We start from the raw sequence: 15,456 nt of genomic DNA, 5'->3' as shown, positions 1-15,456 counted from the left end.
CAAGGAGCAGCTTCCAGTTGGTGCAGGCACCCTGGAAACAGTAGCTGACAGCCGCATCAGACATTCGGCTTCTGGAAAACGTTCGAAAACCGGAACACTTCTGCGTTTTCAGCGTTCGGGAGCCAATTTGTTCGTCAGCTAAGCCATTCGAGAACCAAGGTTCCACTGTATCTATTTATACTTTGTCTTTTGATCCAGAAGTAGCCCCATTTGTAGAGCCAGATTTTCCTTTAAATTACATTGACTGATTTAATGCCTATAAGCATCATTAATTTGTGTATTTTGATAGGTAAGAGAAAAAGTCACATCGGAGGAAGCTATTGAAGTAAAACTGCTGGAGAAAGACAAGGAAGGAGTTGTGAATTCCCAGCTGCAGTGGCAACTTAACCTTCTGGCCCACGTTGAGTCTCTGCAAGATGAAGTTACTCATAGGATGGATTTAATTGAAAAGGAGCTGGATGGTAATGATTTGTTCTTCCCTTTTCTACAACCTTTGCCAGCTTACAAAGTTATCTTTCCAGCAGCTGGTGGAGCATGAGACTCTTAATCTCAGGGTCATGGGTTTGAGCCCCATGTTGGGCAAAGAGATTCCTGCATTGCAGGGGGTTGGACCAGATGACCCTTGTGCTTCCTTCCAACTCTATAATTCTATGTAACTTGTAAACACATTCAAATTTCTTTCAACCTCTTTCCTAATAATTCTTTGGCATAGCTACCATGCTCAGAATTCATATTGTCATTGAGCTATCCACCACAGCCCAATATATGCCTTTCCTGTGTAGCCATTGCCACTTGAAATCCCAAGAGTGTACTTGGGAAGTTACGAATTTATTTGCCTTAATTGTGCACCACTTTATAGTTTTGAACCCCATTTGCCATTTTCTTGCTCATTCATCTAGAATGAGGAGAGTCTTTTGGAGCCGTCACAGTCTACCTGAATTTTCACTATAATAAATCCAGATAATTTGGTTTCTGCAAATTTGCCCACTTCAGTGTTCATCCCTAATCCAGGTCTATGGATGAAGAGGTTAAATAGCACTGGTTCCGATAACACCATCACTCCATAGTGGATAAGTGGTGGGAGCTTATTCCTGTTCTCTGTTTTCTTTTTAGCCATTTACTAATCCATAGCACCGCCTGCCTTCTTACTCTATGACTTTCCTTGCAAACCTTTGCGGAACCACCCTGACAAAAAGCTTTTGGCAAGTCCAAGCATATGATCCTACTGGATCACCACATCCATGCGCTTATTGGCAGAATTTCAAAATGTGATGAGGCAGAACTGTCTTCCCTTTGTAGAACCCATTCTGATTTGTTCTTTTTATATACTTCGTTTTTCTAGCAGATACTCTGGTACAAACGTTAAGCTAACTGGCCTGTGATTTCCCAGAGCCTTTTTAAAAAATTGACATTTTGTTGGCTATTTTCCAATCCTCTAGTACAAATTAGTTACCAGTGACTGATGTGTGCACATTTTTAAACATTATTCTTTTTTTCTTCCAGTTTTGGAGAGCTGGTTGGATTATACTGGAGAGCTGGAGCCACCAGAACCACTAGCTAGACTCCCCCAACTCAAACATTGTATAAAACAACTCCTCACAGACTTGGGCAAAGTGCAACAAATAGCACTTTGCTGTTCCACATGATACTGGAGACTTCTACGTGATGGCTGGAGGGCATCACATGAATTGATCACTCTCTGTTAAACGGAATAGCATGCTTGTTGCATGTGATGCAGAACTGACTTCAGGGAATTGTTTAGGGACAAGGGTCACTCTTCGAAAAGTGATGGGGTTGCCCTTACCTTTTGTTCATTTGGCTTTTGCTAGGCATTTTTAACATTATGGAAAGGGATTTAGTCTTGTCTTCAGAGGCTAGGAGCAGGCTGGTAATAAGACTTTTCACTCCTTGTATCAAGTTGTTGAATTCAACATTCATGTTCTTTGCATACATACACTGACAAAATTGTGCCACTGGAGAACAAAGTTCTAAGAGCCAAAAATGATTAGTTGACCAAGGCTGTAAATTACATTCTGCATAGTTTATTTAAATAACTAGTGCACCAGACAGTCATACTTTATTTCTAATGGTTTATGCATAACCACAGTATTTAATCAATAGAGAAGATGTTATTTTCAAGCCTAGCAAGTATGAATGTCTAATTTAATTGTAAACTGTTACAAGAGGTTTGCAGATTATGACCTGAAACTTGTCTACTATTTTGAATAGATGTAGTAGAAGGTCACAACTTGGTTGCACTTCTTTTCTTAGTAAATGATTGTTTTCCGTATTTATCATGTCATTGTAGCATGACTTAAGGTACTGGGAAACCCTTTCTTTTGTTGTACTTCTGTACATTCTTGAATTTCTAAATCTGGCCATGCTGTGCCTCTCATGACCTAGTGCTGATGAGACACCCTCATGGCAGGGGACAGGACGGTCGGTGAGATATAAGGTGTACTACAGATTCAGATTTGTCTGTGATGGACACAGTGTAGTTTTCTACCCTACTGTTAATAATTGCCATTCCGGTTATAGTTTGAAAAGTAGTCTTTTTCAATATTATAAACTTTCTCATTGTAGAGACTTGTAAATGTGTGGTTTTGGGAATCAGTTTATTTTATATTTGTGTAAATGGAACCTCAAGATCTATGCATGAGGTACTGCCCCCAAAGCATGGGGGCATTATGTTAAAACAGTATGTTTCAGAATCCCTTTTTGTACTTTTATTTAGTTTCCTTATTTGTATTATTTGTGAGATCAAAGTGAAAATGCTGCTTATGTTGAAGCTACATTATACAGTACCTTTTGGAAACATTGGTGTATTGTAAGTATTCGTTATGATCTGCAGGCAAACCTTTTTTAAAAAACATATTTCCATAATTGATTTTGTGTTGGACAACACCTGGGACAAAAGTTACTTCAAGCTGGACAAGAATGGACTATTTTTCATTGATGGTGTTCTGAATGTTGGATTTTTTATTACCTTGATATCAGTTGTTTTTGACACCACCAAAGTTTTAAAATTAAAGCACATTTGTGAGTTGAAGACCTGTTAAGTGACAAATTGATAATTATGGATATAAATCTGTAATGTTTATATGCTGCAGAATTGATTATGTAAATTTCAGTTAGCCAATGTTTGTCATAGGAGTAACAATTACTTCAGTTAACATTTTGACCAGCTAATTTTTTCAGAAAGAATTATTACACTATTCTGAGTTGAAACGAAGGCTTTTGTGCCAAGACTAATTTCAGGGAATAATTTGTCTCCAATTTATTGGCACTTATTGATATGAGTGTAACATCTGTACAGCAGATAAACTTATTTTGCTGTAATAATTTGGAATAAAGCTTATGTGACCATTAAATGACACCTGGCTGTCTCAAAGTAGCATAGTGCTTGTATTACGGGAGTGTTCACAGCAATATTTAGTTACGTAGCCAACACCAGCTTTATATCTTTCCCATTGTGAACAATGAAGGTGAGTGATTTAACAGTTGTGGTGATCTGCTGATGTTTGAGGGGCTTGCGGTTCTTCTTGTTTTGCCATGTAAATATCCTTTACAGATGTTGAGCGAAGTGAACTCTTAAAGTGAACTTTGCTGAAATGCAGAGCTTTATAGGAGTAGTCATAAATACACAGCCAAGCTTTATTATTTAAAAATATTATAAATACATATATATAGTCCTCGTAAATGAAGCCCATCAAGGCCGTGTGCCATCTTGCTGAAGTTGAGCAGGTCTGGGTTTGGTCAGTAGTTGCATGGTATCCACATGATGGAAGACCAGCAGAATATAATTATTAAGTAGATAAATTAATGTGAGCGAGCATTAAAAACTGTAGAAAGAGGTCAGTACTGAAGTCCCGTCTTCCACATTCCAGAAATGCTTCCCAACAGTAGCCTTAAGTGTATTTGCATCTTTCTCACTTTTCACTGATTGTGTCCTCTGACGGCAGCTCTTCAGTCATTAACAGGTAGGAAGTGACAGCTTCCCTCAGGCCCAAGCTAATTGGCGAGTCTTCTGCTAGCGGATTTTCTGCCAACAAGTCTGAGCTAGACAGGAGAAAACATTGAAAGATTAAAATATGCTGTGAAGCAGAAGGATAAACATCCTTCTCTTGCAAAGATGTTCTCATTATAGCATTCTGGTAGATTGTTCCCACACAAAAGCAGGCAGACTTCCCCACTGCTTATCCCAATCATACCACTGTCAGAAACTTGCTTTTATCTCTTGTTGCTATTAGCAAGTGCAACCAAATGCTTCTCTTGCAGCAGAAGTATTTACCCACTACAGATTAAATGGTCTTATGCTTGCTGCAACCAGTGAATCATCACAGCAGCGACCGTCTGCAAAGATTGCTGTCTTCTCCTTAGAGGAAGGATGCCTGACCAGAACATGGTTTTGAAGGCTGATAGTGCATCAACATGAATTCATACAAGCCAGAGCCCAGATAAAGAGACTGCTTAGGAATTCTGTGCTGAGTTCTGTGCTAGAAGAAAAGAGGATAATAATAAAATACCTGCTGATCTCCTCCCAGTTGAGAGCTGGCTTCTTTACTACCATTGTTTGGGAAAGATTAGACTTCTGCCACAATGTAGAGCCTTGGATGAAGCACGGCTCCTTCAAGCAGCAACATAAGCCATCTCCAACTTCTGTTAACAAAAGCAGGAAAGAATCTCCTAATCTGGGCCTTCCATGCATAGCCACTAGGTATTCCAGACCAAGCGCAAAGTAGTAAACAAAACTAAACTGCACTGATCACCACATACTTGTTTCAACCTTGCTATTTTAAACCAGTGTGTTGGTGGCAGCACAAGAGGTGAGGAGCCTTTTCCAGCTCAAGGGCCACATTCCCCTGTGGGCATCTTGGAGGTTGCATGCCAGAGCAAAAGATGCAGCTCCTAATTTTGTGCAGTAGACTGACTTGCATGTAAAGAAGGTGGAGGTTTCTACACACACGCATTCAAGGCATGGTCATAATTCAAGGATACATCCTAGCCAAGCCAAAGTACTTGGAAGGATGCAGAGCAAGCTTGTGAGTCAGATAGAAGCGATTGGAGGGCCCACCACCACCACTTTAGCATGAGCAAGGAAAAGGCATCCTGTTGCGTTCCCCAAGGCAAACAAGCAGGCTGCAATTTGTGTGAGTGGCAGCACACTTGCACACCACCCAGAACTAGTTTCACCAAGCATAGGGTTGAAACCCATGTGCTGAATGAAGTTGAGCAGTGCAAAAAGTACAAAATAAGTTGGGTATCAAATTGTGATTTCTCGTGGCCAGGGAAGCTCAGCTTTCCCACTCCTTATTCTACAGAAGCAACGTGAGCCTCTTTTCCATCTGCTGCCCAGCCAGGAAGTTTAGCAGAGGAATAGCAGGCAGTGTGTACAATTGCATGTGTGAAGAGCAACCATCCAACCTGTTAAAGTCATGGATGAGGAATTTGTATTGCTCCAGTGGTTGAACTTCCAACTCCCATCATCTCCAGGCAGTATAGCTAATGGTCAAGGATGATGAGAGTTTGTAGGCTGTTAACATCCAGAGAATCGGAGTTTCTTGTGCATGAAATGTAATTCCCAGTACAAAGTGCACAAACAGAGTCAGTCTGTTATCATGGACTGGAGTTTGTTACAGTAATTCTTTTAAGGTAGTCTTATGGCAGCGTATACTACAGGCTTTTTCCTGCATTGATAGCTGCCGCTTATAGAGCCCTGATGATGCCTCTTAAGCACACACTTGTTTTTTCTGACAGGAGTGCACGGCAGCTATTCTCTTCTATGGCAGAAACTAAAGATGTTACACTTGGGTCAAACCTGCTGATATGAGAGATGCCTCTTTCATCAAGAGTCCATCTCATTCTCTACATCCATCTATCCCTCACTTGCTAGTGCAAAATGACCGCCTACACAGGTATAACAGATGGACTGGTCCACCTACTTACCCACTGAGCTTTAGCACAACTCTCATCTTTTTACACAAGAGGATTTATCAAGGCCTGACTTCAGTTTTGGAGAGGACTTGGGCAGGCTGTTCTCCATAGAGCCTCCCAGTGCACTCTGGCATTTGGGCTCGCCTGCTGCAGCCTCCCTTCTCGAGGGAGCCAGTGTCTCCAACCCACTACAGGCTCCTACGCACTACAGCAGGGGTCGGCAACCTAAGGCCCATGGGACACAAGTGGCCCACGGGGGTCATTTAACTGGCTCCCGAGCCACCCGCTCAGCGAGTCCCCACGTGCTGCACCAAACCAGCACGGTGTAGGGACTCGCTTTCGTAGCGCCAAAAATCGAGTCTGCGCAGACGCCAAAAATTGCGGGAACGCACGCGATCCGGCCCACGGAGGGATCTCCGCTGGAGTGAACCGGCCCAGGCAAGCTAAAGCTTGCCGACCCCTGCACTACAGCAACAAGGTGGGAGACTGCCAGCCTCCCCCCCCCCATACACTCGCACTCAGGCTGAGCTGGTGGCTGAGTAAAGGGCTGCTGCTGCAGTAGCAGGGCATGAGCAGGTGTAGGAGGAAGTGGCTGGCTGCTGTGAGAATACAGCCACCAGAGGGCCCAAGGTGTCAGCCCAGTATGCCAGGTGCTGACACCAGGACTGCGTCGTAACTACTGGAGGCCGCCTCAAGCAGGAACAAAACAGAATTTAATCTCTCCCTTTTATCTACCCGGAAGCAGGGAAAAACAAAATTACCAGAATAGTACTCCACCAGCTCCTGCAAGCTTGAGAAGGTGAGGCGAGGGGAGATGTACAGCCAGCCATTTTCCATGCAGTTAATGCGATAGTGTTTCACGCAATCCCAGGAAGCACGATTTGTGTGTCTGATAGACAAAGAGTAGCAACCTGCATGTGAGAGAGAACACCATCAGGCCACAAAGTAGTATGAAATATCACCTCTGAACTTCCTGAGCCACATTCTTCAGCCCACTTTGTTCCCTAGAATCCAGCGAGTCAGAAGATTTCTGAAGAGACTCAATACCTTTCTTCATTTGGCTCTCTCTGATCAGAAAACAACCTTCACTGTTGGAAGGCAGCAGCAACAGCTCCTCAGCCTTTGATCGGCTGATGCCCTCATAGAGCCACCTGGAAGAGAAGCACACGCCCCTGTTACTGCCCAGAACACTTGTCCCATGCAGGCTAAGACTGGATCCTCCAGGGATATGCACTCTTAGGCAGCTCTTGGGGGGGGGGGCACACATCCTGAACTGCCCTACTGCTGCCCAAATTACTCCCAACCAGACCATTTATATTGCTGCAGCATAAACAGGAAAGCAGAAACTCCTACCCGTGAGAGATTTTGGCAACATGGTTGCTGGGAACATAGCAGCCTTTGCCCGTGGTTACTGACTCCACTTTCCACCATTCACCATCTCTGTTAAAAGAAAAGCATATTGTAAAATTGAGCATCAAGACTTTCCAATGACCTCTTCCTTGAAGATCTTCCCTATTCATAATTGAGAACTAGGGAAAGGGGCTGGCCATTACCGCGACAAAAATGCTTATACTGTTTCCAGCAGCTTTCCTTTTTAAATAACAGGGAGAAAATCTGTTATTTGTTGATAGATGGGGATAAATTCGACATAGCACTACGAGAATGTTCAGTCGGTGTAAGGATTTCTGCTTATACAATGGAACATTCTCCCTCTCTCCTCCCCCCGTGCCCCCTAACTGTTCTAGGGGTTCCCCCAACCCTCTGGAGCAGATATGGGGAGGGTGTGGCTGGGGGAGGAGTGGAGGGGAAGTGCCATCACACAAGCAGAAATCCTTGAGATCAGGGGATTCCTTAGTTGGATAGTACCCAATGTTTCTCAGTTTCCTTAGCAGCCCAGATGGATCACACAAAATTTCATCATATAACATGAGGTCTCATGTGCTGGAGACTATCTATGCGAAAATGTATTTATATACTATTTGTATTTCTGTGGTGACAAATGGTTTCTAAAAATTAAGTTTGACTGGCTGACTTGTTTCTTACATTTGTATACCACCTTTTTCTCCAATGAGCTAAAGGTGGTCTACATGGTTCTCCCCTTTCCATTTCTCCTTACAACACCTCTGTGAGATCGGCTAGGCTGAGGGACTTTGACTGGGCCAAGGTCACCCAATGAGCAGGGAATTCAACCACTGGTCTCCCAGGTCATAGTCCAATTCTGTTATACCACATTGGCTCTCAATTATCTTTTATATATTTTGTGGAGACTCAAGTAGAAGCCAAAGGAACTGGGCCTTAAGCACAAACGACAGAGAGCTTAGCCATATCACACTTCAAAAAGTCTCAGAGTTCAGGCCACAAGGACACCCTTGTTTCACACCTTCGTGTATGTCTCAAGATGGGTAGGGGGAATTCTGTCATTCATCATCTCAGTGCAAGTACTCACTCAGATAGCAAATTCAGCTGCTCTCCCATCCACAGTATTGGCTCTGCATGTCCAGAAGGGAAATTACACACAGCAACAGCTATAGGGGTACTCTCACCTACAACTTAATAAATAAAGACATAGTTAACAAACGACTTACAATCTTTCCATGCCTTGAGCTTTCCTACGAGCTTTCCTACTGCCCTTGAAGAGTATCAGGAAACTTCAGGTGTCCTAGGAGCAGGGTGCACTCTTATTATAACAGCTGCACTGGCTTCTAGTTCATTTCCAGACACAATTCAAAGTGCCCTAAATTCAGGCCCTAAATAGCTTAGGCTTAGGTTATTTAGCTGGTACAGTGGCTGCTGTTAATTTTTAGAGCTCTAGTTGACTGGGTTTTATGGGTTTTTAGCCTTTCTTTGTTAACTGCCCAGAGAACATTGATGATAAGCCAAGTACAGTAGTACCTCGGGTTACAGACACTTCAGGTTACAGACTCCGCTAACCCAGAAATAGTACCTCTGGTTAAGAACTTTGCTTCAGGATGAGAACAGAAATCGTGCGGCGGCAGGAGGTCCTATTAGCTAAAGTGGCACCTCAGGTTAAGAACAGTTTCAGGTTAAGAACGGACCTCCAGAAGGAATTAAGTTCTTAACCTGAGGTACCACTGTACTGGCAACAAATGATCTAAAAGGCTTCCCATACAGTTTCAGGTTAAGAACGGACCTCCAGAAGGAATTAAGTTCTTAACCTGAGGTACCACTGTACTGGCAACAAATGATCTAAAAGGCTTCCCATACAGAAGCTGTGCAAACCTTCAAATCAACAGAGGCGGCTTCTCTTGACATCCCATTGGTGGCTGGGGCACCGCAAAAGGCTTATTGATTGTGGGACTCCCTCCTCAGGGGGGTTTGTTTTGCCCCCTCTTGGCTGCCTTCCCCTGCCTGATTAAGACATTCCTGCTTCACCAGTTAGTTAGCCAGCAAAGCTGAGAAGTGTTTAAACTAGTAGTGGCAGCCAACATGGTGCCTTCCATATAGGGATGGGACTTCCAGTTCCCATCAGTCCTAGCCAACACATCACCAATGGTCAGCAGTGGTAGGAGTTGTAGTCCGAGACTATCCAGAAGGCACCACTTTGATTCTCCTAGTCCCGGATCATCCTTCCCCCACCTGGTACCTTCCACTGTGCTGATGGTCCCAAGTTAGCAGTGGTCATTCATTTCAGTGGATCTACCCCGAGTAGGACTAGCATTGGATGCAACCCTAAGCTTTCTATGTCCAGGGATCGGTAGCACAGAACAACCTCCCACCTTGTGGCCTGACACCACGGCTGAGGCCAAGGGCCTGGCTGTTCTGCACGTTGGACTGTGGGCTTGGCTGAGTAGCAATCTGCTTCTTCCTGCTGGGCAAACTTCCCATCACAGTCTGCCGTCAGCTGGTAGATTTAAGTAATAGTGGTCTAAAATCACAGTATTGAGAGAGACCTTTTAACAAGAGAGAAAACAGAGGGTCATCAGCATCAACTTCAAGGTTGCATCCAGCCTCCTGTTGAGCTTCCATTCAGTTGCTCACCAATGATATAAGAGCTTTTTCTACATGCTAAAACTAAATGCTGATCTAGGTTCCCAGCTTGGAGTCCTCTGTCCTTGGCTCCACTCAGTCACATGCTCCAAAGGACCTTGTGCTCAGCACCTCTTCTATCAGCCATTATCCATCATTTGCTCTGAACTCAGTTATCTGCCAAGTGTTTGAAGTGTCCTTGCATTGTGTTAGGGAAAGAGGCAAGAAGCCGCAAAGCCATTTGCTGCCTCTTTAAGATGTTACTGGCTTCATCATTGGTTTGGTTATTGATTTGAGTCCGCAAGGCAAGTTAACATTAATAGCCCAAGCAAGAATTAGTTAACCCTGGAAATAGACTCAAAAACAGAGGGGTCATGAGGACGTAAGCTGGCCTGGCCTGTGAAAACAAGCTGGAGTTATGCCTCTGTAATGCATTATAGTCAGGCTAGATTAAGAAGGACTGAAGCCTTGGAGTTGTACTACTCTGCAAGACTGCAGTACCAAGAAAAATATGGATCTTTATAGTACAAAGGTACACCATCCTGGTTAAAGGAAACAAAACTGGATGTCTAGGATGCTAGCACTGAGCCCTCCCTTGCCTTCTTTTGTATCTTTAGCCATGTGAAGCAAGTTGGTGGGCAAAAGTGAGCAAAAACCATGAGAAGCGAGTTTAAAAATGAAACTACACTTGCTCAGAGTGTTGTGGTGTTGTTTTTGTAGTCCATGAAAGCTTATGCAACAATAAATTGCTTAGTCTTTATCTGAGGTATCTGATAGCTCAGTCAGTAGGGCATGACACTCGACTAGGTGACCTTTGGAATCCCTTCCAACTCTACACAATTCTATGATTCAATGTATTTCCTTACTTCGTGCATTCATTTTTTGGATAAGAGGGGCCATATTTGGGAAACTGGTGTAGGAACCCCCAACCACTTTAATCCAGCCTTGAGTTGCCCAGTAGGGGGTGATTAACACTCTTCAGTGAAGACTATCCTACAGTAGAGGTGAACAAATGAGGAATCTCTGAAGTACAAAACACAGCCAAGTTAGGACATGTCACACTCATTTGAAAAGATGGAACTTATAGCCTTAGCCATAAGTTTGATATACTCCCAAGTACTTTGCAAATCAGTTTGGACTGTACTGCTGAGAGCAAATGCCTAGGATGGCAGTGTTAAGATGCCATCCATTTCTAACCTGGTTACAATATACACTGGCTAATCGTGTTTGGAAGTGATGGCTCCACTATCTTTGAAACTTATGTCTCACCCACAGCTTGGAAGCTAAACAGATTACCTATTGATAAAAGAATCTTTGAGTAGAGTTTAAGTCCATACTCAGTATGACCAGGCAACAAAGATCAGTTATGGATCTCAGCCCTGGTGGCCAGTAACATAGCTATCTGCCCCAACAATTAAAAAAGGCTTTCCTAAAGTTAACCTGTAGTGCTGTTTTTTTGTTAGTAGACTAAGCCTCATGGTTACTCTTCACACCTCTGTGGTTTCCACCTTGGTACCAGGCTCCTCTTTCACTATTCTCCTACTTATCTTAATCCTACAATGAAGCGCACTTCAGCAAAGCATTTATTCACCTACAGTGGCCTCTTTGCCCCACCAGTCTTCTACTACTATCACCATAAAATCTGCCAAACCCTTGGTTCCATTTCTCAAAAGCATCATGGTCTCTAGCTCCATAACAGTTCCTTCTGCTCCCAGTGATGCGACTGTGAGCACCACTCACCTGTCTATCCCAGCACCAAATGGCCACAGGCTCTTCAGAAATCACAGCAAGATGGTGGTGCGACAAGAAGAAAGAAGCTCTCTTGCAAAACAGGACCCTTGAGGACAGTTGGTAGGGTGGAGCCCAACCCCAGTTCCCCTGGCTGTAATAGTTTCTGGAAAGGAGTCAGAACACTGGGTCGCATCACTCAATACATAGGGATGCACCAACACAAATCCAGACCTATTCCTTTAATGAACAGTGTCCAAAGATAAACGCACCTGACCAGATTCTCTGCATTCAGTGCTCTTCAGTAGTTTGGATTTCTTGCTGCAGCGTCTTCCAAGCAACAGGCTGTCCTCTTGTTCTGTACACAAGTACACAAGTAAAATCCAAGCAGCAGAATCCTCTTGGCCCTTCTTCCCTGAAGCACAGCTTAAGCCAACAGCCGGTGAGTTTGTGCTGCTCCTGTTGTTTGACTGCATGTTCTTGAGAAGAGCCAAATCTCGAGAACCCACAAGCTGCTCAATTTCCTTTTGACGCAAGTGGAAAAATGGTTGGTGTGACAGAAAAAAAGGGGGGAGGAAACCACACAGAAAACAGATGCTTCTACAACCGTGTTTGACTTTATTTTACCACAAAGTAGAGTCAGGTAATTGTAGCAGGCTAGATACAACCCGTGGACTGGTGGCCAATTATGGAGAATGGCCTTTCTTGTCCCCCAAAGGAACACCATTGTTCTAGAATCTAGACAGCCAGGTACACACTGCATGGAATTGCAAGTTTTAAATCCAGAAAGTGTCTCGTATAGCGGAGGTGGTTCAGTGTAGAGAACCAAAGGGCATAGATGTAGAGGTGGCATACCTGCCCTGCAGTCTCTTTTCTCCGGCATCTATTTTGCAGCCAGGCTCACACCAGGCATCAGAGTCTGACTGAGGGGAAAGGGATGCTGAGAGAGGTTGCAATGGAGAAAGCAGCAGGGAATGTGAGGGCTTTGCGCTCCTCACAACCTGCCCTGTTTACTCCCTAAAACGGGGCAGCAGGTCCAGGTTTAGCTACCTGGCTCTGCCAGCATCAACCTGCTCAGGCATTTGGTGGCCGAAGAATACTGCTTTAAGATCATTGGATGAATTAATGTTTTCAATTGCTTTTAGAATGCTTTTGCTTTGTTTTTAAGTGGTACATCTGTTTGCCTCCCTGGGCTCCTTGGGGAGGGGAGGACTGGATATAAATTCAGTAAATAATGACAACAGCAGCCCTACTTTGGTCCTTAAGCAATGCAGTTGGTTGGTTAGCTTATACAAACTTTCATGTGACAGGAGGCCTCAGTACTATTAAGTTCCTGCCTACCTGCCATTTATGAGATTGTATCTTTCACAGCAGCCTAAAATAAACTCCTATCACCACCACCATCTCCAGCTGGTGGTGAGTATAGACCTCACAACCAACCAAACGCCTCACGAAAACAAACAATGGGTGAAACAAAAGTGGAGCAAGTGGTCAGTGGAATAAACCTATTTTCTGCTCTTTCAGGGCAATACTTGATGGTATAATAACCATTTTATCCAACTATTTTCAAGTTGTTTTCTTACCATGAGATGTAGTTCTGATAACACCTCTGCAGTTTCCTCAGTCCCATGGAAAGAAACGTGAGTAGCGAACATCATGAACATTTTCCATGAGCACTCGTATTTCTCTGTATTTAGAGATCCCGATGAAGCACTTTGTTCCCTGATGTTCCTGTTAACTAGTCACAGCCCCCAGATTGCTACATCAGGAAGTTTAGATGTCCAATGTAGATTTTTTTTTATATTAAAAAAAAATCATCCATGAACAAGTGGAGCTTTCCGGCAGTATTAGTCATAAATATTATGTATGCAAAGACCTCACAAAGCTACCCTCAGAATAGCATGAGGCTGCATTTGCGTAGGCAGCACCCAAAGGTCACAAGGGCACATTGAGAAGTAGATGGAAGAATCTGGGTTAATAAGGTGTCAGACATATATTCATAACATATTCAAAACAGCCACTCAAAATCATTTTGATCAAGAAACCTGGAACCTCCACAATGCTTCTCCATATGGTATATACATCGTATGTACCTTAGCGGATCATTCCAGGTGTTAAGACCTCTGGTACTATCAATTCTGTAATAGTGTGTGTTAAGAGACAAGCAACTCCAACTGTAAATAGCAAGGGAGTGTACACATTTCAGAAGCAGGCATGGTTTTGTTAACTCCGTCTCGAAGAATTTACTATGCTTATGAAGTTCCGTGGTAATGCTGTCCCAAGCAGAGAGAGCCATACTCTCATGTGAGAATTACTTTTGCTCACCCTTTTTTTGGTTCAATTTGTTGATTTTTAGTTACAGAAACCACTCTTTGGGGAAATTCTCTTGCGCAATATAAACGATCTGGAGGTGGGGGAGAGTCAGGGATCTCTGAGAAAACCATACCCACCTGAGGACATTTCCCCCCGAAGGTCTTTGCCCACCCCCACCCCCCAGCGGCAGCATAACTCCTAGTGCATGCTGCTTTCTGTTGTCCATGTGCAATTTTTTTTGGGGGGGGGGGAGAAACCAGTGTGCTTTTCTTTTTTAATGGACTTTCCTGCATACCTCATGGATCTCTCCACATCTTAAAGGACCCAATAGAGCCTTGTTTCTTTCACATTTCTGGTACTTGCCCAAACTGAAATACTAAAGTTTATGAATGGGGACTGTACTAGGTCAAGGTGGTGTCATAGCCCTGGGCATGAGTCCAAAGGTGAGCTGGCTAAGTCTGGAGCAGCTGTACTGGTGCTGGCCTTGAGCTCACGGAGTCCAAGCAAGGAATCTTAGATAGCTGCCTCCTGCACTGTGCCTGCCCAACAATATGGGGAGTGCATCAGGTGGGAGGCCACTGGAAGAGAGATTAACACTTATTTTCTAGATGTAGCCCTTTAAGATCCACATTCTTCAGGCCAACAGGGTGGGAACAGCGGGGTGTGTGTGTGTGTGTGTGGGTGTGTGGACTCATAAGGCCTCAGTAAGAACAATATGCTTGCTTAGAAATATCTTTGGTGTTGTAACTACTGATCTGCCTCATAACCATGGGTTCCAGCTCAGAACAAAATATGAAACGTCATGAGTAGTCTAGGAAAGAGCAGTTCCCATAGGGCAGGGACGTCCAACTCCCAAGAGGCTGCTATCTACTCCGGGGGGGGGGGTGTCTAGCAGTGATCTACACATTTTGGGGGGTGAACCCAAAGTTGTTAAGCTTTTTCGGGGGAGCAGGCCAAAGCTGTTGAGCTTTTTTTCGTTTAGTTTTCACAATCGTGTGCCATTGAAGGGAAGAACAAGGGGGCTGGGCCAGATGCTCTTTTTCCCACACGGAGGGAAGGGGCCCTGTGACCAACAGCAATCAACCGCAATCTACCACTATCATCTGGGGGTTGACCTGTCAATTGCGGTTGACCGGTTGGACATCCCTGCCATAGGGTAAGGGGACTTTCAGCACCGTGTTACCCTTTATTTGTTCATACTCTTCCCTCCACCACCCCAATCTCAAAATTCTGGATGAAATTTACATGCTATAACTACACAACTTGATTTTTTTATATTATCTACACCTCAGCCTCTCTACCATGGCACTCAAAAACGACTCAAAAATATATGCACTGCATAGAAACATTGACGGGACACTAGCTGTGCTGTCCATTGGGTTTTGTGTTTTTGAACATCGGAGAAACTCACTGTTTCATTTGATGACCAAGTCATTTGATGACAAAATCTGATAGTTCTGAGCTCTGGAAACTAATGGAGACTAGTCCAAACAT

At 43.9% G+C, this 15,456-nt stretch overlaps 2 protein-coding genes across 10 annotated transcripts in view; one reads left to right on the top strand and one right to left on the bottom strand.

The window, feature by feature from the left end:
• Positions 1-3,376, top strand: part of PHF20 (PHD finger protein 20) — a 49,224-nt gene extending 45,848 nt beyond the window's left edge. For all 3 annotated transcript variants that reach the window (XM_081010377.1, XM_081010378.1, XM_081010376.1), the window contains 2 exons: positions 290-461; positions 1,504-3,376. In XM_081010377.1, the coding sequence (XP_080866503.1) occupies positions 290-461; positions 1,504-1,646 (315 nt within the window). In that variant the 3' untranslated portion in view covers positions 1,647-3,376. The remainder of the gene's footprint in view (positions 1-289; positions 462-1,503) is intronic.
• A 244-nt stretch (positions 3,377-3,620) lies between these two features.
• Positions 3,621-15,368, bottom strand: SLA2 (Src like adaptor 2). 7 transcript variants are annotated; one of them, XM_081010391.1, is made up of 8 exons: positions 11,662-15,368; positions 9,672-9,845; positions 8,381-8,483; positions 7,288-7,374; positions 6,982-7,085; positions 6,696-6,845; positions 4,527-4,659; positions 3,621-4,059 (listed from the first exon to the last, which is right to left on the bottom strand). In XM_081010391.1, exons 2-8 carry the CDS (start codon positions 9,778-9,780, stop codon positions 3,930-3,932), a joined length of 816 nt encoding a protein of 271 aa, XP_080866517.1. In that variant the 5' UTR covers positions 9,781-9,845; positions 11,662-15,368; the 3' UTR covers positions 3,621-3,929. The 7 variants fall into 7 exon arrangements, with proteins under 7 accessions (XP_080866517.1, XP_080866518.1, XP_080866516.1 ...); XM_081010392.1 differs by having other exon boundaries at positions 9,672-9,820; XM_081010390.1 differs by having other exon boundaries at positions 11,922-15,368.
• Between the last annotated feature and the right edge of the window lie 88 nt (positions 15,369-15,456).

Source organism: Podarcis pityusensis, assembly GCF_964106645.2.
Source record: "Podarcis pityusensis genome assembly, chromosome: 6".
Classification (NCBI taxonomy): domain Eukaryota; kingdom Metazoa; phylum Chordata; class Lepidosauria; order Squamata; family Lacertidae; genus Podarcis; species Podarcis pityusensis.
Note: the sequence above shows the minus strand (reverse complement) of the source record. Positions and strands in the feature narration are given on the sequence as shown.